Below are 27,443 nucleotides of genomic sequence, written 5' to 3' on the forward strand. Positions count from 1 at the left end.
ATGACAAATGTTTCAACGAAAAGTATTTTTCAATGTCTGAATAAAATAAAAAAAAATAAAAAACTTGTTTAAGCGTTTCTCATTGAAGTTTATTATTTTTAAACATAATATCATTCTAATAGATATCATTCTAATAAATGATATCTGCTAATATATCTGGTAACATACTTGGTAAAACAGAGCTCTGTTTGCACGCCTTATGAAACTTCAAAACTTCAGAGTATTACTTCTGTAGTCTTGCTATTGACCCTAAGGTCATTAACCTGGAGAGTGTTTCCTGTCAACTGTCTCCCCTAATGACTGACAGGGGAAATGATCAAGGAAGTTTATTCACAACATAAAATAGGTAGTGGGGTGGTGGCGGGTCAGCGGGTTTAACAAACAAGTTAGTTGACTTTACAGTAAATGATTTATGTGGATTTGATTTTCAACAAAGAAAACAACGGATGAAACACATGGAAGCGAAATCTCTTTTTTACAGTTCAACTTCTTTTTTTTTTTTTTTTAAACAACCAATTGGACAATTGTAAAGCGTAATGCAGTCTGCATGACCACAGAGCCATCTGCTGGTGAAAACATAGATTTGAAGAATGAGAAAATAAAATGCAATCTAGGCAGGGGTGCTCAGGCAGACACTGGTCCGAATCCAAACTGCAAGTACATTTTGACCGGATCGCAGAGCCATATGCCAATCTATGTTTTTTACTTACATTCACATTGGAAATGCTGATAATTTTATACAGTAAATAGCAGATACTCTGTGTGAGTTATGAATGAAACAAAATGAACATGTCAACAGTATTAACAAGAGGTACCATAATAGATAAATGTAAAACTTCCCCACATTGTCTAGATGAAGTCAACATAAACTCCTAGGTCTTTTTCATAGATTGCTTCTTCAATGTCAGTATCTCCCATATGATATTTATAATGCACATTTTTATTGCCTGAGCGCACTACCTCACACTATTCTCTATTAAATGTCATTTGCAATGTGTCTACCCAGTTCTGAATGTTGCCTAGATCATTTTGAATGACCTTTGCTGCTGCAACAGTGTTTGCCACTCCTATTTTTGTGTCGTCTGCAAATTTAACAAGTTTGCTTACTATACCAGAATCTAAGTCAATAATGTAGATTAGGAAGAGTAGAGGACCTAATACTGATCCCTGTGGTACTCCACTGGTTATCACACTCCATTTTGAGGTTTCTCCTCTAATCAGTACTTTCTGTTTTCTACATGTTAACCACTGTGTTCAGTTTGAGAATTAATCTTTTATGCTGGACTTTGTCAAACGCTTTCTGGAAATCTAAATAAACCATGTCATATGCTTTGCAATTATTCAATGTCAATGTTGCATCCTCAAAAAAATCAAGCAGGTTAGTTAGACACAATCTCCCTTTCTTAAAACCATGCTGACTGTCTCCCAGGATACTGTTACCATATAGGTAATTTTCTGTTTTGGATCTTACTATAGTTTCATAAGTTTACATATAATAGAAGTCAGGCTTATTGGTCTGTAGTTATCTGGTTCGGTTTTCTTTCCCTTTTTGTGGATCGGTATTATGTTTGCAATTCTCTAGTCTGTCAATACAACCCCTGTGTCAAGAGATGTTGCATGATTTTGGTTAGTGGTTTGTAAATAACTTATTTAATTTATTTCAGTACTATTGGGAGGATCTCATCTGGCCCAGGGGATTTGTTTATTTTAAGGGCTCCTAGTCCCTTTAACACTTCTGCCATTGTGATGCTAAAGTTATTTAAAACAGGACAGCAACAGGTTAACATGTGGGACATGTTGTCAGTATCCTCCTTTGTGAAAACTTGTGAAAAGTAATAATTTAATATATTTGCTATATTTTTTTTCTTCATTTATGATTTTGCCATTTGTATCTCTTAGACATTTAGTCTCCTCTTTGAACGCTCTCTTGCTGTTATAATATTGGAAAAACGTTTTGGAATTGGTTTTAGACCGACATGCTTTTTTTTTTAATGGATTTATAGCCAGGTTGAAACTTCCTGAAGCACTGATGACCCAGATAGTTGTAGTTGGTGCTGCGAACTAATACGGTGTTACCCAGAGTGAAGCGGTACCTGTTTGCCTGAGATCTGGATTTCTTCTGGAATACCATGACCCTGGTTCTGTCCAGATTGACCATCAGTGCCCATTTTTGACAGTACTGTTATAGCAGTTACAGGCTCTATTGTAGACCCTGCTCTGTGGGCGACAGCAGAACTAGGTCACCTACATAGAGCAAGAATTTGATCTCTGTATCGCGGAGAGTGAGGCCAGGTTCTCTCCTCTCTCTCTCTCTCTCTCTCTGACAGGGAAAACGACAGCTGAAATTGAAATGGTACAAATAACAATGACTGCTTCCTAACACAATTTGTCAAGGCACCGACTAGAGGGGAGGCATGCCTTGATTTAGTCTTTTCAAATAACGAAGACAGAATAACTAAAACAGAGGTCAGAGAACCAGTGGCAAACTCAGATCACAACATTGGTCTCATTTGAAAGTTTTAAAACCCAAAAAGTAATGACTAAAGCTAAGGTTTACAATTTAAAAAAGGCTAACTAAGAAGGAATGAAACAGACTAGCAGAAGTAGATAGGAATAAAATACAGAAAACATCCACAGAGAAAGGGTGGCTATTTTTTTTTTAAATGTAGTACCAGAGGCGCAAAACAAATAAATCCCAAAAATAGACAAATCAAAATCTAAAACGAAATGGCCAAAATGGTTTAATAGAACAATTTTTTAAAAATAATGAAAAAAGACACTACAGAGCGTTCAAAAGGGTCCAAGAACAAAGTATGCAGAAAGAGTACATGAAACTGCAAGCACAAGTCAAAAATGAAGTTAGAAAGGCCAAAAGACAGAAATGAATATTGCCAAGGAGACTAAAACCAATTCCAAAATGTGTTTCCAATATTATAACAGCAAAAGAACATTCAAGTTAAATGTCTAAGAGATAGAAATTGCAACATCATAGATGAAGAGAAAAATATAGCAAATATATTAAATGATTACGCAAGTTTTTACAAAGAAGGATATGGACAACATGCCCCACATGTTTGTTCCCATCCAGTATTAAATAACTTTAACATAACAGAGGCAGCAGTGTTAAAGGGTCTAGGAGCTCTTAAAATAATCAAATCCCCTGGGCCGGATGAAATCCCCCAGTAGTACTCAAAGATATGAAAGAAGTTATTTACAAACCACTAACCAAGATCATGTAACAGTCTCTTGAAAACGGGTTCTATCGACAGAATGGAGAATTGCAAACATAATACAGATCCACAAAAAGAGAGACAAAACCAAACCAGGTAACTACAGACCAATGAGCCTGACTTCTATTATATGTAAACTTATGGAAACTATAATAAGATCCAAAATGGAAAATTACCTATATGGTAACAATATCCTGGGAGACAGTCAACATGGTTTCATGATAGGGAGATTGTGTCTAACTAACCTGCTTGATTTTTTTGAAGATGCAACATCGATAATGGATAGTTGAAAGCATATGACATGGTTTATTTAGATTTCCAGAAAGCTTTTGATGAAGTCCTGCATTAACCCTCCTATTATGTTCAGAATTTAGGTACATCTGTTATGTTTTGGGTCATATAGACCCGGTGCAATTTCAAACTAATTTAAACAGCCTTAAATTGATTAAATGTTTTTATTTGCAAGGGTTTTACTCTTTTGTGCTCTTTTAGTCCAGGTCCTGTGATAAAACCTCTTTGACTGCCAGCCTGGGAGCTCCTAATTTTGGAATGTCTTTAGATATACATATTGTTTGTTTTTTTGTTTATAAATATCTCCAGACAGGTGCAGCCATTTTCAGAGCTAATAATAATAATAATAATAATAATAATAATAATAATAATAATAATAATACAATTTCAAATTAAAGAAGCTTGTTTTATTCCTGCACAAAAATCTACATAGATAAATGCCACGGGTCACAGTGAAAAGTCTTAAAACATTATACAGAAAATGAAAAGAAAAAATAGCATTTAAGCTAATTGGAAACTAGAGTTGGGTCAAATAGACCCGAAACCTAGTAGGAGGGTTAAACATTAATTCTCAAACTGTGTGCAGTAGGGATTCAAGGACATGCATGCACATTGATTAAGGAGTGGTTAACATGTAGAAAACAGAAAGTACTGATTAGAGGAGAAACCTCAGAATGGAGTGTGGTAACCAGTGGAGTACCACAGGGATCAGTATTAGGTCCTCTGCTCTTCCTAATCTACATTAGTGAATTATATTCTGGTATAGTAAGCAAACTTGTTAAATTTGCAGACAACAAACACCGTTGCAGCAGTAAAGGTCATTCAAAATGATCTAGACAGCATTCAGAACTGGATAGACACATAGCAAATTACATTAAATAAAGAAAAGTGTAAGGTACTGCATGCAGGCAATAAAAATACCCATTATAAATACCATATGGGAGATATTGAAGAAGAATCTATGAAAAATGATCTAGGAGTTTATGTTGACTCAGAAATGTCTTCATCTAAACAATGTGGGGAAGCTATAAAAAGGGCCAACAAAATGCTTGCGATATAGTGAAAAGTGCTGAATTTAAATCAAGGGAAGTAATAATAAAACTTTAGAATGCAGTAGTAAGACCACAACTAAAATATTGTGTTCAGTTCTGGTCACCCCGCTACAAAAAAGATATTGCTGCTCTAGAAAGAGTGCAAAGAAGAGCGACCAGAATTATTCCTGGTTTAAAATGTTATATGCAGATATACTCAGTCTTGAACAAAGAAGACGAGGCAGCGATCTGATTCAAGCACTCAAAATTCTAAAAGGTATTGACAATGTCGACCCAGGGGACTTTTTCGACCTGAAAAAAAAGAAACAAGAACCAGGGGTCACAAATGTAGATTAGATAAAGGAGCATTCAGAACAGAAAATAGGAGGCACTTTTTTACACAGAGAATTGTGAGAGTCTGAAACCAACTCCCCTGTAATGTTGTTGAAGCTGACAGCCTGGGATCCTTCAAGAAGCTGCTTGATGAGATTCTGGGATCAATAAGCTCTCTCTCTCTCATATCATTTAAACCTTTTTACTATCAGACCGACAGTGGTACAAGTTTTAGTCGGAGGGCATGTTTCAAAGTGACTGGTAGCCTTTAATTTCTCATTCCTTTAATACAAATCTCCGCCTCTTGAGTTCCGGACTGTTGTTTCCGGAAGTACTACAAAACTTTCAGCCTCTTAAAGAAACAGCTGTGACAGAGAAAGAATAAAAAACATTATAGGAAGGGTGAAATACCGGTAAATAATGTGTCGTGTGTAATTAATTAACAATTGCTAGGGTGCAGGATAATTAAAGCAGTTCAAAATCGAAGGGCATTGGAACTGTGAAGATCATAGCCATGATATGCACTGATTACTAATCAGTGTTTACGTATCTTCTCATTTAGAAAACCATAATATCATGCGCCCTGCTACTTTCTACAGACAGAACTGCAGACTTACGGGCTGTCAATCATGAGACTGATTATTTTAAACTTCAATTCTCTGGACTTCAGAGGAGATTTCGATGATTCGTGAATCGTGAATTTTATTTCCCAAGACTACAAAAAGGCGGAAATACGAGGTAAGTACAATAATTTGTTTAGCTTATCAGTCTCGTCTATACGCAAGTAGTGTGCTGTGGCTGCAGTAGTTATTTTATGAATAATGCCATTTGATGGGCCCGGAAGGATTCTTTTTACCGTAATACGTTATAAATATATAATTCATCATTTGTGAGTACAGTAGTATACGTCAAATGTATTTCGCTCGTATTGGGAATTGTCATTGTATATTGCTAGCGTCACTCAGGTAATGTAGTAGATCTGTATAGATAGACTATGAAATGAATCTGTTTTACTGTTAATGAAAACACCACACTTTTGACGGAATCATGTGCCCTGGTGACGTGTAAAAGGAGGATGCATTAAGATTACGATAGACTTTTTTTTCATTTTATTTTTAATGTAACTCGCATATAAAATATTTGAACGAAGGAATTTGAATCGGGGGTACACACATACATATATATATATATATATATATATATATATATATATATATATATATATATATATATATATGTGTGTGTGTGTGTGTGTGTATATATATATATATATATATATATATATATATATATATATATATGTGTGTGTGTGTGTATATATGTATATTTGTATATAATGTGTGTGTGCATATGTATATGTATTCCTTATTTTTTCCTTAAGAATGAGATTCAAGGTCAAAGAGTGAGACTTTCCAGATGTGTGTCAGGACCTGGTCATTGCTTAAGGGAGGGACTCTCATCTTTGGTCCTTGGCGACATCCAATAGTCCAGGTTTTTAATCCAGCCAGCACTTAATATTGTAGTCTATTTTAAAATGCACACTGCTTAATGTTGCATATGAAACACTTAAATGTCCCAGTTCATATTAAAGTCTGGGGATGTACATATTAAACGTAAGAATTCTATATGTAATGCAAACCAGTGGATTTCAATAAAAACAATTATTTATTGGTTGGAGCAAAAACCTGAATGACTGGAGGTTCCTGAGGACCAGAGTTAATAAACCCTGATTTAGGCACACAGTCAGTGGACAGAACAAGAGAAATATCCAAAAATAAACTGGTTTTATATAAACCTAACAAAGACGAAAACAGTTTTATCAATATAACAATGTGTTTATTTTGCATCTCACCTTGTCGTAGTGATCATGGTTTTCAAAAACACTTTACAGTACAAATATTATTTGGTTTGTATATTATTGGCCATATTACATTTACAGCAAACTAAAACAATCAGATTCCAAAATTAATAAATGCTAAATAAATAAATTAAAATTAAATAATTAAAATAAGACAACTAAACCATGTAAAAAATAAATTAATTACACTTCATTAAATTAATTAGAATCTAACTAACCATAAATAAAAGATTCAGATTCCACATTTCTTTTAATATCTAATTTGTTTCACAGTTTATTCATGTGCTTTGTTATATTGCTATGTGGCCCAACTTCTTTTGGTGGCTCAAACTTGAAACATTGCTCAGGATTTACCAGCTTCTCTTAAATAATAGAGTGCCCTGTCTAGTCCAAGGTTTGGTCTGAATGGTGTTTTATTCATTCGAACAAGACTGAACACTCTGTCTTCTGCATTTGAGTGGGATAAAACTAAGAAAAGCCTGGCAACCCTGGACAGTAATGGGAACTCGAGAAGACCACTTGGGCTTTTGACATTGCTAAAATATGCCCATACAGTGTCCATTCTGTGTTGCACACTAGTGTTATCTGTATCAGTTTGTAGTGCTGCCTCATCCCATACACACTGAGGGATATCTGATTTCTACATCAACTAGTAATCAACAAACTGCTCTTGCAGCTTCTCTTTCTCAGATGGAGAGATGCTCAGTCTGTTCATAAGTGCATTTTTCCCAAATATCAAAGTCCACAAATGCTGCCATCTTTAACAGTTCATCACTCAAAGGTAGTTTCTCACATGTGATGGTGGTCAGCTATGAAAGATGCTATATAAAAATGAAAATATTATTGTTGTTGTTGTTGTTGTTGTGTCTGGAAGCTGATTGTCAGAATTAATAAAGTCTACATCAGTAAGTGAGGCAGCATTTTTGATGACTTGCACCACTTTCCTAGAAGTTTTCTCAGAAAAGTATAAAGCACACCATCAATCATATAAATACAAGGATGTTCCCACCGCAGAAACTTGTTCAGGGTGCTAAACTTTTGTCATAGGATCCCTGAAAGCAGAACCGCCTCTTGCACCTTGCACAGCTGTCATCAACAGACAAAAAGTAGCTTTTGAGAACTGCATACTGCTGTAACAATTTGTTAATACTACTTCCAGGCTAAGCCATCTAGTATGAACATGCTTCAGAAGCTGTACATTACAGAAAGTACAGAACTCCTCCAAGAATGACTTTCGTTTTGTGCTTTTCTCAAATAGTAACCATTAATACATACACTGGCAAACTCATACTTTGTTTGACAGTCAAGTGTTCATACACTCACAAAAACCCTGCGTAGCCTCCTATCTCCTGTTGCGCGCGTATACAACACCTGTAGTCTCCATGGTTACCACAGTACAACAAGCTTGGAAAGCGGCTTTTCATGCGAGTCCTGTGCCCGAGGCCCTGGATGTATTGTTGTCTCTTGCAGCCCCTGAGAAATATTTTAAATCTAGATATATTTACTCAAAATGGGATACAGGTACCTTATACAGGCAAACCAGATTTGACATTGACCCGAGTTACAGACATAAACTTCTTAATCAACTTTGTTGGTAATCACGGACTTACTGCAGTTAATTGACACCACTAACATGAGATAAATTGACTAATGCATGAGTCTCAAGCCCAATGCGTAGCACTTGACACATCTGATTTGCTCAATTACTATAATAGCCTAGTGTAAGATAGAGTCTGCACATGCAATATCTAATCCATGTATAGATGTTTTAGGGGTGTAGGTAAAAACTACAAACTGGTACAGGTTGACATTGTAGGCTGTAATAAAAAAAAAAAAAAAAACTTTCTTTGAAACAGGTTTTTACTTGGAAATTAAGCTTTCAGGTGACATTTAAATTGGGCATCACAAATAGGATAAAAAATGTGGGTAACGTTGATTAAAAAACAAAACAATACAATCAGTGTTGCTAAAAGTGAGTGTCAGGGATGGCCACTTATTTGGGATAATATAGCATTCATACAATCAGTATTAATACAGTAGATATGTATTATTAATTAACGCTAATACATGGATGGAAATAAGACTCCACTTACGTAGCAGTTTCACTCATTCCAGGTTTTACTATGGTTTTGATTAGCTAAAGTGTATAGGTAACACACTCTAGTGTGTCTTATTAAACTCATAGCAAAACCAGGAATGGATCAAACTGCTATGCAATGGGAATCATGTTCCAATCCCTGTGATATCTATTGATGTCTTTCTGTTGTTATAGTATTAGTACTTTAATGTTTCTTGTTACATCTGCAGAATGCCAGCTCCGAAAAGAAAAAATGTTTCATTAGAATTTAATTCCAAGAAAAGAAAACTAGAGCAATCGGAAAGTGCCTCAGCACCCAAGAGAAATCGTCAGACTTCAGTCAAGTCAACCATACCCCAGAAGAGAACGGTTCCACATAAAAGAACTTTGGTTAACCCATGTGCCAAGAAAAAGCCACCATCTGCACTGAATCAGATAAAGAAACCTACAAATGCACTTGTAACCAAGAAACCCATCAGACAGTCCTCTCGGGTTAAACAGGCAGAGGAAAACACTTCTGAAAGCAAACCAAAATCCAGTAATGTCACACGTATTCAAGGGAAAAACTTAAAGACAAGTTCTAAAGCTCCAAAGAAAAAACAGCTTGCCGTCCCAAACTTGCTTCGTAAACGGTTGCCAAGAGAAAGCCAGACCCAACTTGTGGATGGAGAAAACAGTAAGAGTGCAAAGAATGCCAGGAAGTCTGTATCTCGCAAAGCCGGATCATCAGTAAAGCTTATAAAGGATAGCTCTTCTAGTGATTCAAAACCAGGTGGGAATGTGATGACGGAGACTGGGGCAAAGAAGACTGTCCCCTCTGGACAAGATGGCTCGCCCAGACCAAATGGCAATAAAGCAGCAACTTCAGACTTATCTGAGAAAGTACCTCTGGAGAAAAAGGATGAAGTGGACATGAGCCAGAATCAACTGTCAGAAAAAGAAGTTGAGAAAGATTCTGCTTCTAAAGTGGTGAAGCTGGGAGGGGTTAAAAAGACATCACCTCCACTGGTGGCACTGTTAAAAGTGATCAAGGAATCTAATATTTATGAGTCAACAGGGCTAAGTAAGGGGAACACTTATACAACAGATGTGCAGGGAAAAGTGCAAAATAATTCTTGTTCTTTAGCGGTACAGAGAGAGGGTATAACAGACTCCAGTCCTTCAGTACAACAGAAAGATGAGGCAAAGAAATCCAGTGATTCAGAGGGACAAAAACTTAAATGTGCTTCAGAGCAACAGTGTGGCAAGAAAAACTCCAGCCTTATGGAGGTTAAGAAAGATAAAAATAATCCTAAGACCTTAATGTCTAAGAGAGTGCCTGTACTTAATAAATCAAATACTGGGAATATCGTGAAAAAAGCTAAAGCCAGCCCAGGGCCTTCTAGTCAGCGACAAATAAATCCTCAAGCCAAGGCAAGGGTTCGGCAAGCAGCGGATAAAGCTGCAGTCCCTGAGCCCACCAAACAGCTCAACTTACTTGCACTGTGTGAGGAGATAGCAGAGGAAATAGAATCTGACACAGTGGAGGTGCGGACGTTAAAAGAAGCAAAGCCGGAGGTGGAGAGCAGGCCGCAGCAAGCAGAGTCAGGGGTCGCAGAGCAGCCAGGAAGTACTGGGTGTGATGCCACACCTCATGTAGTTTGCCCACCAGAACCCCCACCCCAGCAGCCAAAAAAACAGTTTTTCATGAGCCAGATAGTGGTGCCTTTGAAAAGCAAGGAGAAGAAAAAACGATCCAGGATTCAGCAAATGCGGCAAACTGAAGTTATGCGCCAACAGCTCAGCTGGACAAGAATGAAGAAGATAAAAATGGATCAGGCAAATCAGGGGAAGTGTCCAGATAATGTCCCAATACCCAGAGTGACTATAACACCGGCCATCATTGCCTCTCAGCCCACCACTGTGGGAGTAAAGGTGTTACAGACCCAGGTGAAAAAGCCAACGCCTGTCTTGATAGTACCGCTGCCCAATGGCAATAGCAGCAACAAGCGGAAAATTCTTGAACAGGTATCTTTTAAACCTCGAGCAAAATACTCGGCGGATGATTTTGAACTTGACGAGCCTAAAGAAACTGCTGTAAAGAGTACAGAGCATGCAGCAGCCTCACAGGTTGAACCCAAAGAACTTGCAACTGAGGTAAGTGGAGTAGTTCAATTTTAGCTTCTCTTTACAATTTTACAAAGGCAGGAATCTTTGGTTGAGAATGTGGTTTCTACAACAGGCACATGTTTAAAGAATCAATTAAACCTCTTCTGTTCTCTTCTATAACAGGTTGGTTTCTCTATATAGGCCCAATCTGCTATTCAGGCATGACAGTGCAAAAAAAAAAAGTATTTTGTTGAAACAACACTGACATTGCAGTATTTTTGTTTGCATGCAAGAGACATTCAAACTAACAAAATTGTAGCAAAGTAATTGTTGCTAACAAAGTAGTTCCATACATTTCTTTGCCGTACACATCAATTTAGATAGGTCTCAAGTGGGCAGTTTTGAAAGTTATTTAAGACATGATGTCTTCTACTTCACTAACTTAAATACATGCATGTTTGAAAGACGTGATTTTGACCTGTCTTGCACTAAGGTCATTTCACCTGGAGGCTAAAATTGCCCCCACCCCTTTACAGTGTTTTATTATCAATAACCAATCAGCCACTTCCCCTTAATTGACGTGCTTTCAACCAGTAACATGCTTTGACCCAGAGGACACTTCTGAGGTGAAATTGCTCAGGAAGCGCAAGTCCAAACAAATGACTCGGGAATAAGATATAGAAACTGAGAGCTTCCCTAAGCTAAAGTAGTACCAGATTACATGTTATACAGTGAAAATGCATTTGTGCTATAATATGTGTTTCTTTCAAAATTGCACCTTTGAGACCTGTATAATGAATTGACGTGCAAGGCAGGGAAAATGTCTTGAAACTGTTTTGTTAGCTACAGTCACTTTAATTACAGTCAAGAGGAGATGAGGAGGTGTGTGGGAGGGTGCTTTTAAAAAGCTAGCAACAGGAGGTAAGATAATTAACGGTTATTGAAATGTATACCTCTTAGGCTGAATCTCCTTTTGCCTGTGAAATGTTGATGGTGGTGTTTTTTGTTTTTTTAACCAGTTAGTACCTGTGTGCAGGACTTGTGGGACCTGTTTTTTAAATATGTATGTATACATTTAGAATTTATGAGACAGTTGAAAGCCAGATACCTTTTTTTGAAATGTTACTAAGCTGGGAAGATTTGAAAAGTCTACCTAAGTACTCCAGATCCATGAGTATTATGAGCCCCTGCAAATTGTAAAGCGAATGCAGATGTGATTCTTATAATTTTTATTTTTTTTTAAAATCAGGATTTCATTCTACGTTTGGATTCCTGTGCGGAAATTTCTCCAGTCCAATCAGACTCTGCTCCAGTGAAACAGCTGAAGCTGACAAAAGAGCAGGGGACTGGAGGTAAAGGCTGATTCACAACAACTTGGTGTCTGATTTAAATAACAGACACCCACCAAATGTACTGTAGGTATAACATAGATCAGGGAAGGGTCGGTTGTTATGTGTTTGACCTGTGTGTGACCTAGGACACAGTTTAAAACCAGGACCTGGGAGTTTGAGGGGGAGCAATTCAAGAGTTTCATAGTGTGCCATTTATTGAATGGCTGTCTGAATTGCTTCCTCTTCAAGATAAGCAGTGATGATCATTGCTTGAGGGCGGGCATTGTCATCAACCAAAAATGAAGTGTGGTCCCACTACACCAGAATAAGGTCTCGCTATCATATGGAGGATCTTATTATGGTGCCTACAGAATTGAGGGTGGCATTCTGGATGAGATGGAGGTCCATCATTCCTTCTATGCTGATTCCAGCCCACACCATGACAGATCCGTCTCCATGTGTATTGTGTGGTGCAACGTGTTCACCACGCTGTCTCCAGACCCTGTCACACTTATCCTTATTATGGCTCTTCTGGACTGCACACCAGCCTCATGAAACTGCCATTTCAACATTTTCTAGTGTTTGTGAAAGGACATTTGAATTTGGTGATCTTCCCGGGTGGTTGTCTCTTCTGTGCTCCCCATGATGTCTCCTGTCATTGACACTGTTTAATGTCCACTCCACACACAGGAGACCACACTTTGGGACACATTACAGTAATTGAGCCACGTGATGTTGAACTGCCCAATTTCGCCCACTGTTTATGTTTTCGTTACTTGTCTAATGTCCAATGTCTAATGTGTCCCTGAGCCATTGCACTCGATTCTAAGACAGTTTTGAACTCATGTACTGAATGTTGTGGGTACGCCAATCTGCTTTCAAAATTACATATGCAGGGTCACAATGCATGGCATGCTGACAGGTTACATTAATGTGGTCCATATCAGTCACAGACAGGAATTGAATTCAACCAGCACTGATTTTAAATTGACCTAAAAGGTTGATCCATGGCACAAGATGAGTATTAATATTTTATAAATGATTGGGAGTTGACGAATCTCAATAAAAATATCCATGTGGCCTACATTATTTGTGGGGAAAAAAAAACAAAAAACACTTTGTCTCCTTTTCCTTTTATTATCTAGAGTCTGAACTCAAGCAGCCGATTCAAACACTCTGCAGCAACCAGAGTTCTTCAGCAAACACGGATAAGTATGTTTCCATGTCTGTAACCATGGTATGATTATAAATGTTTTTGGTTTGATAACATGTCGATTTGTGAGGATTTTTCGTTGCCACATCAAAAGTGGACATAAAGAGATACTTTGCACCGTTGACCCCTGTAGTCTGGCCGGGCGCCTGCGGGCTTGCATGTAAGCTGCCCAGAGCTACATTGTCCTCCAACACTGTAGCTCAGGGTTGCCTGCATGGCAGGCCTGCAGAGTGAAAAGAAGTGGTCGGCTGACAACACACGCTTCGGAGGACAGCGTGTGTTCGTCTTCGCCGCCCCCGAGTCTGCGCAGGGGTGGTAGCGGTGTGCTGAGCCTAAATACAATTGGACATACCAAATTGGCAGTAAAACTGAGTAAAATTAATTGACGACTACTAAATTAATAAAAAAAAAAAAAACAGGTAAGTAAATGTAGATTATGTAAAGGGCCAGGCTGATTCTGCGTATCATTGGATGTGATAAATATGCAAACTGAAACGTCAGATAATAATAAATCGGAAAATATTTTCCCCCCACTACAGGATTCTTTCGTCAGGCCAGCCGCCTCTCATGAAGAGTGCCATTTCACTTTCTGATTCCATAATACACAAAGAAATAAAGAAGTTAAAGGAAGCAGAAAAAAACGGTGCGCTGCAATTGACCATTGTGAGTAAATAATATTTATGTTGATGTCTAAACTCTCAATTTGTTTAAAATAACCTCGGTGGGGGTCCCCGAGTGGCTCACCTGGTGGAAAGAGCAGCCGTCTGGTCATACAGCTCAGGTTCACGGCCTGGATCTGCAAAGTAGGCCGGTCTTCACTGGGGACTTTGAAGGCAGTGTTGCATTGGCTCTGGCACCCGTAGGTTAGGGAGGCGAAACTGTCTGGGACTGTTTCTCAGTAAGGTCAAGGCTGGACACCTGCAGGGCTGGTCTTTGTTCTCCAGAGGTTCATAGCTCGCTGACATCTGCTCTCGAGTTCCTGAGTGAAAAAGAAAGATGCCCACTGAACTTTCGGGTCTCCTGGGCCGTGTGGGGAATTGCTGCGGTGAGGGATAACGTGGTTAGGCATTCAGGGGTAAAATTGAACACACTAAAATAAATAAATAGTCTCAGTGGAAATGTACTAAATAGGGTTCTGGGATCTACTAATAGTGGTCAAGTGCTTCACGTGTGGCTAGTTTTTAACTTTGTATATTATGGTAATATGGAGGTATTGGTCTTTGTAGAGCTTTTGAAATGTCCTTCAGCTTGGGTTAATAACCCTGACAGAAACTTTACTTGGCGCCTGTTGTTTATCTCTACAGGATGCTGGTCAGAAGCGGTTTGGGGCTGTTTCCTGCAACATGTGCGGAATGCTGTACTCGGCAGCCAATCCTGAAGACGAGGCACAGCACCTGCTCTTCCACAATCAGTTCATCAGCGCTGTCAAATATGTGGTGAGGAAACCGCGCTGTGTTCGTGCAATGGCTCATGCACTATGTTGGGCTTAAACACTTTGTAATTCAGGCAGTGGTCGTGTACTTCAGCAAAAGTCATTGTTACTACTCTCATTCTGTTTTATCACAGTGTGCTTATGTTGGTGTATTATGAAAAAACACCTATACAGAAAAAAAATGGCATTGACTGGCTTAGGTTGCCCAGGATGTCTTTGGCTCACCTCGCACCAGTGACCTTTTTATTACATTTACAGGTTTTAATACACTTTATTAGTGTAATGAGTGTCTCAATAAAGACTAAACTGCTTACACTCTTGTTTGTTTTGATTACTGTACAGGTGATTGGGGGACATTTTGAATGTCAGGTTATTGTGTGGGTGTTTATACCGTCCATCGCTTACCGCGGGTGAATCACGTAAACACAAACGCGCCCGTTTTAAGTGGTGGCGACTGTATCACTAACCCTTATTTTGGATGCTTGAGTTCTCAGTATTAAATGTTGTAATTATCACCTATTTGTTTCAGGGCTGGAAAAAGGAGAGGATTCTGGGAGAATATCCTGATGGCAAGATCATAGTGGTTCTTCCTGATGACCCTAAATATGCACTGAAAAAGGTATGGTTTTTTTCTATCTGCAGAAGTTTATTAGCTGATCTTCAGGTCCTTGTTTCATACAGGCAGTCCCCTGCAGTTTATCAGCACCTTTATTTGGGCATGGTAATATAGTACTAGTATGAATGAATTTGCATGTATACCGTACTTTATTATGGATTTCCCAGTGAAGTTTTGTTGTCCGTGTTTGTGGTCCTTCTCTTAAGCTATTGTTTTTCCATAGTTAATGCACCTAAAGGTTAACTAGAAACCTGTACTGCACAGCTCCTGAAAAGTGCTGTATTTCAGTGCTTTCATGTCATTGCCTCTTTTACTAGGTTGAAGAGATTCGTGAGATGGTGGACAATGACCTGGGGTTCCAGCAGGTCAAAACCAAGTGCCCTTCCAACACCAAGACCTTTCTCTTCATCTCCAATGACAAGAAGGTTACTGGCTGTCTGATAGCCGAGCATATTCAGGAGGTCAGTTTAAAAAAAAAAAAAAAATACTAGGAATTTTTGCTTCATAAAGTCAAATGAAACCTGTGGAATAATGCTGTGTTAACATATTGCGTTAAGTGCTGTTTTGTAGTTTTCTCTATACTTCACGAAAAACTGACACATTTGAAAATGTGACATTTCAAAATCTAACATGATGTTAAAGAAAATATCTAAATTATGTTGTAGTTTTTTTTGGTTTTGTTTTGTTTTTTTTTAATTGTCTTTCAGTTAATGAAAAAGTTTTGTCCATAACTGTAGTTTAGGCCTAGGGATGGCTTTAAAAAAAAAAAAAAATCAATCATCTGAGCTTTAAAAAAAAAAAAACATCATTGTCAAGCCACGTTTGTGCGTATAGAAGTTTTAGCTTGATAACGCAGAGGGTTGAAAAGGTTCAAGCTGAGACACTGTATGCTGCTATAGAATTGTTTCTGTAGTAACTACTAAAACTGTAAGGCTGTTATCTTATCTTTTACACTAATTTACAAAAACCGCTTCAGTAGACAGCTAGATATTTGGACAGATAGACCAGTTAAATGTCCAAGGCTTTCCAGCAGCTAGCATGCTATTTAACCAATCAAACTTTGTTATTTTTATTAATTGGTAACAATGCCCTTTATAAAAGTTCACCATGGTATTTTTGCAGTTTTAAAATCCGTTCCACATGGTTGTAGGGTGCATTTACCATAGTTAACCCCGGTTTACCATGTTTAATAATATGCTTTACCGTACCTTGCTATTCTTTTCAATGCTCACATATGCTTTACCATGCTTTCACTATGCTTTAGAACTGTTTTACTATGGTGCACTTCTGTGAGGGTTTACCCAAGAAATAACTGGTTTTAGCTTAAGAAACGGCCCGATTCTGTGTTTTTGGCCAGTTTCCCTTACTAACTGTAGCTTTGTGGAACATGCCAGGGTTTCAGGGTGATAGATGAGAGCGTCCTGGAGGACTCAGAGGGGGATAAGGTCATGTTTGAGCGTCAGCGGGCATGGTGCTGCTCCACCACCCCAGAGCCAGCTATCTGTGGCATCAGCCGCATCTGGGTGTTCAGCTTGATGAGGCGGAAGGGAATTGCATCCAGATTGCTCGACTGCCTGAGGTAAAGGTGTTTCCTCAACCCAGAGGGTTCTCTCTTGTGGTTAGCTTTGATGTAAATTACCATGATCTGAATGTATCCTTCAACCTCATTGCAGTTGTCTCCAGTTTGTTACGGAATGTCATTGTGCACTCTGTTCTCAGTTGCAACCCTGTTATGATAGTAAGCCGCTTTGAGTGATGCAGGATCTTAAGGCTACTTGTTAATTATATATGTCCTCAACATTTCTTAAACTGTTAAGTAAGCAGGGCTAGGACAAACAATGGATTTAAGTTGTTCTATGACAACGCCCCTATGGCAGGTGGTTTATTATATTATAAATTGCCTCATGAATTATAAATAATGTATTCTGTGTTACCATGCAAGTTGAGAGCTGTATTGAAAAACATTTCTTTCTAATTATCCTATTCATACTTGGATACTCTGATAATGTAAAATCTCCTTCGATACATACCTGCTTCTAATGAGAGACTAGCAAATGAAAGCATGGAGGACTCTACTTGAGTTTGCATCGGATCGTGTCTTTGTTTAAGCAGCCTGCACATTCAAAGTAGATGTTTCATGCAAAGAGTTTGTGACGTTGAATCAGTGAACAGGTTCTTGGTTTGAAGTTTTTTTTGCCTGCATCAGGTTTTTAAAAGACGCTTTTTGTTTGCCTTACAGGAGCACCTTTATCTATGGTTCTTATTTAAGTAAAGAAGAAATTGCATTCTCAGACCCGACGCCTGATGGAAAGCTGTTTGCGACCCGTTACTTTGGGACTCCACAGTTCTTGGTCTATAATTTCATCAGCTGCAATCGCTAATGAGGATAACTGATTTGAAACACTCTTCTGAACATATCAGTACTATTAACTGGCTTAATGAAAGCTTTACCTTTCGTGAAATGTGTGCAGCGAAGCAAGGGACATGGTGGGGGGGCGGACAATTGAGGGATAATGTGTATGTACGCGATTATTGAGCCATTAGGAGTTATAATTGCTAGTTCTTTAGTAGGTTGTACCAAGCTGTTGGATACAGTGGAAAGTGTTTTAAGCATTTCTTAGAAAACATGACCAGATAAGAGGTATGTTGAAGTTATTCTATTCCAGGAACTCAGGTTGTTAAATAAAAATAAAAAAAAAAAAATACAAAAAAAAGTTGGAGAACTAGTTTTTATTTTTCATTCTCCAAGTAGTTCTTTGATATTGTAAAAGAAATGTATATTTTGTTAATTTTTTTAATGAGAACTTAATGTGTTTTAAATTAAGAGTTACGTGCATTATGCTTTCTCCAAAAAAGTGTTAGAAATTGTTAACTTTTATTGGAAATGGAAGTGTATGATTTGGAGGCCTTTCGTGTACTTGTACACAGGTAATGGAGATGTACTAGGCCCTCAAATCGAAAGTTTGATTACATATTTAATAGTGCATAAAATTGTGCATAGTGCATAAAAACTAACAAGCACTTCAGTAGTTTTGAAATGTGAGTGTATTTTCCTGAGTAGTTGCTAGATGGCGCTATTCTACATGGTACACAAACTTGTAAATCAGTGACGTGATGAACTTTTTATTTTTCTTGTTCCAGAGACACACTGGTGCCTTTTTGAGACCCAGATAGTTTTTGTGATATTTGGTTGAAAGATAGTGCAGGATGATAACCATTCAGTTTGTATAAGAGCAATATTTTCAGTCTATTACCAGTCACGGTGGAACCTAATATTGTTACAACCTTTTTTTGGAGCATAGCAGATTTGATGGAAAGGAATTTGGCTTTTGTTATATATTAACATTCATTCAAAATAAAATATCAAAGTTGGTTCAACATTTCTTTTTCTTACAACTGTATACATTGATCCTCCACAAAATAGGTTCCTCCTCCCCTTGCTGCTCAGAATCCATGTATAGGTGAGGGTAAGGATATGAAGCCAGGAGAAAATTTACAGGTGTTGTTACCAGGCCCTTGGTAAAACATCAAGAATGTCCCAGACTAGTATGAAGTCAGTCATAGGAGGCTATGTGGTCCAGTGGTTAAAGAAACAGGCTTGTAATCCGGTTCAAATCCCAGCTCAGCCACTGACTCATTGTGTGACCCAGAGAAAGTCACTTAACCTCCTTGTGGTCCATCTTTTGGGTGAGATGTTCTTGTAAGTGACTCTGCAGCTGATGCATTGGTCACACGCATAAGTTTCGTGTCTTTTAAAGTGCTCTGTGATGGTGGTCCACTATGTAAGATGCTATATAAAATTAAAGCTTATTATTATTATTATTAAAGTTACACAACATGACAGAAGCTCATTCATGAAAGGGGTTACAGTGATAGAAAAGCTACCTATAAGCCAATGCAATACATACCTGCTGCGAGGAGACCTTTTGTTCAGTATAGATGCACTCTACAAAGCCAACATTTCCAACAGAAGAATGCTGTGGCATTAGTTGTGTTTGGGCCCAACAGTGCCCCCTACTGAGCAATGAACACCATGTCCAGTAGTCCATTTGACAGATTTCAATCAAGTTGATGGTCTTGGTGACCCCAACCAATACACAGCACTGCACAATCCGTGTGAGGAACACAAGTGATCCCTCATACTGCAAAATCAACATATAAACGCATCAAGCTGCCATAGCAACAGAAGACAGCCCAACATGCTACTAATGGTGACTGGAGAGGTTGCTTATCTTTACGATATAGCAGTGTGTATCAGTTTGTATTTCCTTTAAAAAAATAAAAAAGTAAAGTCATACCTAATAATATTAAGTTATCGGGTACTTATCATGTTTCTTTTTTGTATTGCTGGCAGTACACAGTTGTACATTTTGATGGCGTTGACTCCTGTACGGTATAATGACAGTTTGGCTGATAAAGGTGATTTGTAAAATGACATTACATTTTACTGGAATAAGTACACCCTTAACAACCTTAGACTACATGGAAAATGGATCACAACATTGACTCTACAAATATAGTTACTAGTGAACATTACCGTATTGGTGCGTGGACTGTACAATAGCACAGTAAACACTTCTTTAGAGAAATGTTTAATTATGTGAGTGAATTTAATAATGGAAGACACCTTTTACAACAATAAATCTGAGCATAATATTTCGACATTTCATCTGTCCTTCTAAAGCTCTGTAATTGTAGTATAATGTTCTGAAATGAATGTGTTTTACTAAATATTGTGATCCATCTTGTTTAGTCACATCAACATGAATAAGGATCCTTCTGGAATTAAAAAAAAAAAAAAACTGTCATTTTGTCTGTAAGAGAGTTCTGGCCAGACACCCTGTGATGAGGGAGTCACCTGGGGATTCTCCAAATTACACCTTTCACCTAGAGGGTCAGGCTGGAGGGTACAAGATTTACAGGCCTGTATTGCAAGATTTTTGCTGTTAATCCCTTCAGTATGTCTTTGTTGTCTGTGTTCTTTTCAGACAGCAACCTTTCTACCTGGGCTCTTCTTTCTGTTGTAGTTGGTGCACCCAGCATAGTTTCAAAAACATAATCCTTAGATATAAAACATATACAGTAGCACTTAACAGAAACTTTGTTCTAATCTTTTACATTACTATGCTGACTATGTCTTCATGCCAGCAGGATGCATGTGAAAACTATTTTTTCAAAGAAGACATTAATGTTCCAAACTGACCATTCTATCAATAAAAAGTTAAAAACCTGCCCTGTGCTGCCAATTCTCCACCATCTGAATATGCCCTGGGTTGAGTGTGGGAAGCAGTCTGTAAATTGGAAAGAACTACCGTGGTAAAAAAATGGAAGAAAATAAAACTGGATTGAAACTGACTCTGAGTCATAGACCTATTTTCTTTTCAGGGACAAGCAAACATCCAGTGGGTGGTGTTTTGACCATCCACAACATGTAGAGCTATTATTAATGATTTATTTATATTTAATAATATGAATAATTTTTCCCATAATCTCTCAAATGAACTGCAACATTTGATTCACATATAGAGCTTCCTCGGTGGGGTGTATTTTCAGGCTAAATCAATCCATTGCTGAATCCTAACGTAATTGGTGACTTTTTTTCTGGCTTTAACGCAGTTTAACCCACCTAACTACTATGCTGCTTTTCTTTGTGCATACAATCAGTGAATATAAAAGGATGAACAACATGCAGATAGCTGAGGAGCATAAATGAGGCTGGCAATGCTGATCAATTAACAATATCATTCTTGGGATGGGGTTGTATTTCTACTTATTTACATTAATTCCCATTTAAAAATGTTTCTGATACACCCAACATAGTTAATTATGCTATATTTGGTCTAGCTAACACTGTTTAGATTGTTGCCACTAGTGAAGTGTCTGCATAAGTGAGTAACTGATATTAGTACAGAAGGCGCCTCCCAGCTTGAGTTTCACGATTTGCTGTTATTCTTGCTCTGATGAAGTTCATCCATAGCTATAAAATGCTCAGGGGTAAGATATGTAGCAATACTGAAAGAAATTAGTAAAATGCATTGACCAACATTTCAAAGACAATAAAAAAGGCTTTGTCCAAGTCAGAGTTAGTGTTACATAATGTACTGTATGCAGTTGTTTGTCTCATCTGGTGTTGTAAAGTGGTTTGTATGGATACTATGTTAAAGTGCTTGCGTATGATAATGTCCTCAATTCCACAAACAACCTTCTACAAGGAGACGGTTATATCCGGGGTACAGAAAGTGACAGATCATCCCAGACAAAACACCATTAACATTGAAACGTTTACCAATGTCAATTTATTACATCAATTTAAACCAAAAGCACATTTTGAATGTTATGTAGCCACAGGTTAAAAAACAAATAGAAAATGATAAAAGTGTGAGATAAATCACACAGGCGACCAAGGAGGCCTCATGAAAAAGAACCAAAACAAACAGCAATTTAGACAAAATTATAAAAAGTGATTGCATAAGTTACGTGCCTAAAATAGTTTTAGTTACAAAACAGAAAAAAGAAGACATTCTGTTTACATTCATCAGTAAATTAATGAAGGTGATTGGAAAATAACATGAGTGTTAGATCAGATAAATTACTTAATTTTTATTTTACTGGTGCCTGGTTCGGGCATGGCATTTTGTCAGACAAATTGAACACCAGTTTCAGCATTTAATATAATAATAAAAAATAAAAAAAAACTACTGGTTTAGAGGCTGTACCTTCCTTTTTGGTAAATGGGAATTTGGCAAATTTCAGCTTTAACAGTGAATTTTGGAAGCTGACAATTTTAAAGTCTTAGTAGAAAGGTATACTTCTAAGTATGTTACTACAAGTCCCACCTCTAGGGGGCTCCACCATCTATCCATTTGTCTTTGAGCCAAATGTATGTCGACTCCATTTAACACCACTATCAGGCTAAAACCCTTTTTTAAAATATATTAAATTCTGCTTAGTGGCCGGATTGTTTTTCCAATTAAATTACGAATTTCTGAGAAGAGATATGACAAGATTTTACGAAAACATCACAGGAATCTAGGTAGAATATTTGTGTCTGAAAACACGTCACAGCAATCCAATAAAGCAATAACAAAGTAACTGTTCTACTATAAAATAAGAAACCATATTCACTGACATTTACATTAGAATAATCTATTACTCTACAACTTATTTTATTGTAAACACTGCTTTTTCGTTTGAAGATAAAGTAACTCAGCTGATTTCACAAACCCTGATTAGCACTAGTCTTGGATAGCTTAACGTAACCTTACGCAATGAAGTTCAAGACTAGTGCTAATTGCAGTCTACGAAACCAGCCATAAAAGAAAAGATGCAGAATTGGCAGGTGCCCTCCTCCTCATTGGTCAAATTCTGACATCTTTAATCAAGGATCTTGAACTTTTCTAAACCCATTTTCCATACCCATAAAGTTTTCATGAGACTGTTTGTCAGTTCAATCTGTGGCTGCCCAGGGATCAAAGATTAGGATTGAGAGTTTGGGAGTAAAAAAAACATAATCCTAGTATTTGGACTACCATGTGCAATTTTTAATATTGCATGTCCATTCTTCACTTACAATAAATAAAATATGGTATGCTAGCTGTTCTCCCAGAGATTCAAGTCGAGGACTGGTTGTTCAAACCTTTGCCAGTATTTGACCACTTTGTGCTTCGGTCTCATTGCTTCCCTCTATATATATATATATATTTTTTTTCTCTACCCTTGTAAAAAAAGTTAACTGCCCCAAGCTTTGCTGCTGAAGACCACTTAAAATAGCCAGAGTTCAGAATCCCACAAGGGCTTTTTGCGTCATCAATGCAAAACTAAAAGCAAGAGAGAGTAATTTGGTTATCACCTTCTATGCCTGTCTGAGCTTCCCTAGAAACTTTTTTTTCCCATTCTAACTTTAATATGTTACCACTAAACCCCCAAATCAGCTAATTAGCCAGACCATTCTAATAGCAGCTACAATAATGTTGTGCTTTATTAGTACCGTGCATGTTTTCCTAATTTTTTAGGTTTTGGGGTATCTCTAAAGTATTGGAAGGCGCAGTATTAAACTTGAAAAAGGTAGTTCAGTTTAGTTCTGATTGGATAAAGAAATCTCTTTGGGTTGGGTAGGAAGTACTATAAATTCATTAGGAGTGGTTTATATTAACACAAGAATCCAATGGATCTGTTTGCAGAGCACAAGAGATTGTGCTTTAAAAATACTACGATCAAATACATTTTTCCTTACTTTGGGTCCAACCACTTTGTGTGGATTACAGAGACAAAATGACCAGTAAGGATCGTGTGCCAACACCACTTTACATTTGTGCATCCGTGCATCTTACAAGTCCACAGAACAGAAACTTATAAATCTCATATAATACAAAACATAAACACTTCACATTTAGTTGGCGAGAATGTTGTGTTTTCTTTAAAAACCCTGAGATGGACTGTACCTCAAGTACAGTATTAGCTAGAACCAAGGGCACAACCCCCTTGCTTTACAATCTTTAAAACAATCCACACACCCATGGTGTGAGTACTTTCACAAACAAATCTCAAACCATCTTGTGTCAGCTGTGCAAGTCCAAGTACCAGCATTTGTCCATGTTGGCATCGCTGAATAATACATTTGAGAAAGCAGCCTGACATTCTGCACATCCCAACAATTTAAAAAGTATTTATTTATAGACATCTTTCATTCTGATTAGTGCAGTTTTAAGGTCAGTGTAGATGGAATAAGGCCTTCCAGAAGAGTGTATACATAGCAATGCTGTGGTCTCAGATGTGCTTTTTGCTCTCTGATCAGAGGGCAATGCCATTTCTTTGGATATGACTGTAAGCCCAGCTCTTGCTGAACACACTCTCCGCTTGTTATGATTATCCTTTACAATAATGACGAGAGAAAAAAAAAAAAAGAAATTCGAATGGTGTTTTTGGTATCAGATGTGGCGCCCTGTGAGAAAGTACAAGGGTCTGTCATCGCTGCTGTTTGCCGTTTGGAACTCGTCACGCAGGCGGAACTGCCACTCGTCCTCCAGCTCCAAGCGCACAACAGTCTGGCGTAACGAACTCCGGTCTTGACAGATAACACACAGTGTGGCACCTGCAGGAACATAACACTGCATATGAGAGAGCGCAAAAACTGCTGGCCTCATATCCTGACTTAATAAAAATACATACATGATAAAACCTAATTATGTTGTGCAAAGGCAAATGGGTTGATATGTTAAGCACAGACACAAAGTTGTATGTCCTTGATGGTTTCCTTACAAAGAGTGTAGCGTATTAGCAAAGAAAATCCAAAACAAGCTGCTGATGGTTTAGAATCACATTTGGCAACAGGGTATTACAATCATGCACAGTAACTTGGTTTTGTGCAGTAAATCAGCATAACAAAATTACCTTTAAGGAACTTGAATTTCTTGAGCAGGTCCGCAACAACAAAGGAGTCGCAGAGGTAGAGGAGCAACCCACTGAACACCAGCCCCTTGTGGTTCAGGTTCACTGAGTGAGGCCGAGAGCTCACGTAACAGATCGACACCTGACAAGGACACAAGGCAGGACATTGTGTTAGTCAACAAAGGCACAAGTAACTCAATAACTCAAATTCAACTTCAATTTCCACTTGCTGAATTTGTTTGTGAAAACTCTTTCAAGTCATATCGGAAGGATAAGCAACAGCTAAAGCATAAAAAATACTTGTGTATCCTTTAAATTAAGACCACACTGTTATGCATTCACCAGATCGTTTCTAAAATTGTAAAAAACATGAATTCTGTTTACTGCAGATGTCAAGTGACTTGAGGGTTGTTGCTTTGCAGCAGTAAGTGTAGTAGTGTGGGTAGGGCACTGCATTTCTTCCTCACCTCTGAGCTCACATTCAGGTAGCAGTCAATGGCCAGAACTGGGCTCTTCTCATTGAAGATGGCCTTGGGGAAGAGTTTGTAGCTGCTGTGCTGGAGGAACTTCTCCAGCAGGAACTGGGCTGGAGCAGCTAGCAGCATGTGCTCGCTGTCTGGGGCGCAGACGTACTGCGAGGGGTTGATGGAGGTAAGGTTCTCAGACACCTGCAGGGAAGTGCAACCCTTAGACTAAAACACGTAAGCACACAATTGCAAGCAATGGCTATCTGCAAAGATCACAAGTAAATTTGTTCTATAATTGATGATTAATTAACATACCATATTTGGAGCTTCAATACTTCTTAGTGTGGTCAGAACAAGGGAACAACAAGGGAAATTCCTTACCAAGATCTTGGGTTTAATGACAAAGTCCTTATGGCCTCCACAAGGGATGCGCTTCTTCATGAGGCTGAAGTTATTAAAACGACAGATCAGCAGGCCGCTGCTATTAGCCCGCAGATTGAAGTCAATCTCCTCACAGAAATACCTGCAGGGTAACAAGAAAAAAAGGGTGGTTTGTGTCAGCACAGGGGTAATAATAACAACAATAATAAAAATAACAACTTTACATCCAGCATTAATGTATTCCAAACTGTCTGTAAATCCATTGATGGGTTATGGTGGCGTGCCTTATAAACAACAAGAGTTCTGCTTACCTGTTCAGGTCATATTGAACATTCTGGGTCAGGTCAATGTTGAGCAAAACAAAGTCGTGGATGTGGCAGCGTGAGAAAGGGGCACCGGGTCTCTTGGCTGCCAGGTGGCGGCTCCATTTCCGGATACCACACATGGCGTACTGGGTGATCTTAGGAGTAGCCTCCATGTGCTGCAGGACTATCTTTAAAGAGATGTTCTTGAAGCTGGGGGATGCATCTGCTGTTTCACTGTGTAAAGTATTAAAATGAAGAATGTCAGGATACTGTCATTTCATAATAGCTAATGCTATATAACCATATTGCCTGATTGCACACTACTCACTGCCAATAGGATTTATTTCATATTCCGAATCAGTCCATATTCTAAAATCCTTTATAAATTATACAAGGATCTCTACTAGATCTGGGACACTGCAAGGCTGATCTTTAACTGAACAAGGTGTACAAAAAAGAACTTGATAACTAAGCGGTCCTGGTTGTTACCTGGTCTGCTCTTGAACATTGTGAGCATTCCACAGAACGCTGGAGTCGTCCATGATGAGGATGAAGGGCCAGACTTCCTGCCGCAGGACCCCCAGCTCCTCCAGGCGGTTTCGCTCCAGCTCCAGGTTGTGGTAGGAGAGCTCCTTAATCATGAACCGAGCTGCTCCTGAACAGACACACCAGGTCAAACACTGAATTATTATTCAAGTCAATATACACTGAACTAAAATATAAACGCAACATGCAACAATTTCAAAGATTTTACTGAGTTACAGTTCATATAAGGAAATCAGTCAATTGAAATAAATTCATTAGGCCCTAATCTATGGATTTCACATGACTGAGAATACAGATATGCATCTGTTGGTCACAGATACCTTAAAAAAAAAAAAAAAAAAAGGTAGGGGTGTGGATCAGAAAACCAGTCAGTATCTGGTGTGACCACCATTTGCCTCATGCAGCGCGACACATCTCCTTTGCATAGAGTTGATCAGGCTGTTGATTGTGGCCTGTGGAATGTTGTCCCACTCCTCTTCAATGGCTGTGTGAAGTTGCTGGATATTGGCGGGAACTGGAACACGCTGTCGTACACGTCGATCCAGAGTATCCCAAACATGCTCAATGGGTGACATGTCTGGTGAGTATGCAGGCCATGGAAAAACTGGGACATTTTCAGCTTTCAGGAATTGTGTACAGATCCTTGCGACATGGGGCCGTGCATTATGGCCATGGTCGTGCCATGCCGAAACATGAGGTGATGGCGGAGGATGAATGGCACGACAATTGGCCTCAGGATCCCGTAACGGTATCTCTGTGCATTCAAATTGCCATTGTTAAAATGCAATTGTGTTCATTGTCCGTAGCTTATGCCCATCCATACCATAACCCCAACGCCACCATGGGGCATTCTATTC

The 27,443-nt window shown here is 38.4% G+C and overlaps 2 protein-coding genes across 8 annotated transcripts in view; one reads left to right on the forward strand and one right to left on the reverse strand.

Moving 5' to 3' along the window:
- The first annotated feature begins 5,209 nt into the window (after window positions 1-5,209).
- Window positions 5,210-18,872, forward strand: esco1 (establishment of sister chromatid cohesion N-acetyltransferase 1). The gene is made up of 10 exons (XM_041247736.1): window positions 5,210-5,623; window positions 9,051-10,956; window positions 12,158-12,260; window positions 13,385-13,451; window positions 13,992-14,115; window positions 14,757-14,888; window positions 15,414-15,503; window positions 15,818-15,961; window positions 16,895-17,079; window positions 17,740-18,872. The coding sequence occupies exons 2-10, from the start codon at window positions 9,052-9,054 to the stop codon at window positions 17,879-17,881; spliced, it is 2,892 nt and encodes a 963-aa protein (XP_041103670.1). The 5' UTR covers window positions 5,210-5,623; window position 9,051; the 3' UTR covers window positions 17,882-18,872.
- Window positions 18,873-21,781: 2,909 nt separating this feature from the next.
- LOC121314451 (GREB1-like protein) overlaps window positions 21,782-27,443 on the reverse strand; it is a 60,299-nt gene continuing 54,637 nt past the window's right edge. For all 7 annotated transcript variants that reach the window (XM_041247738.1, XM_041247743.1, XM_041247742.1 and 4 more), the window contains 6 exons: window positions 26,530-26,695; window positions 26,047-26,274; window positions 25,736-25,877; window positions 25,355-25,555; window positions 24,891-25,029; window positions 21,782-24,591 (listed from right to left, as the gene is read on the reverse strand). In XM_041247738.1, coding sequence (XP_041103672.1) covers window positions 24,428-24,591; window positions 24,891-25,029; window positions 25,355-25,555; window positions 25,736-25,877; window positions 26,047-26,274; window positions 26,530-26,695 — 1,040 coding nt within the window. In that variant the 3' untranslated portion in view covers window positions 21,782-24,427. The remainder of the gene's footprint in view (window positions 24,592-24,890; window positions 25,030-25,354; window positions 25,556-25,735; window positions 25,878-26,046; window positions 26,275-26,529; window positions 26,696-27,443) is intronic.

Source organism: Polyodon spathula, chromosome 4 (genome assembly GCF_017654505.1).
Source record: "Polyodon spathula isolate WHYD16114869_AA chromosome 4, ASM1765450v1, whole genome shotgun sequence".
NCBI classification, from domain to species: domain Eukaryota; kingdom Metazoa; phylum Chordata; class Actinopteri; order Acipenseriformes; family Polyodontidae; genus Polyodon; species Polyodon spathula.

Bases quoted from the DNA above. Each gene is read 5' to 3' on its own strand.
- esco1 (XM_041247736.1), top strand. From the start codon at position 9,052: ATGCCAGCTCCGAAAAGAAAAAATGTTTCATTAGAATTTAATTCCAAG. The intron at 12,261-13,384 runs GTAAAGGCTGAT...TTTATTATCTAG, and splicing joins AAAAGAGCAGGGGACTGGAG to AGTCTGAACTCAAGCAGCCG. The intron at 13,452-13,991 runs GTATGTTTCCAT...CCCCCACTACAG, and splicing joins TCTTCAGCAAACACGGATAA to GATTCTTTCGTCAGGCCAGC.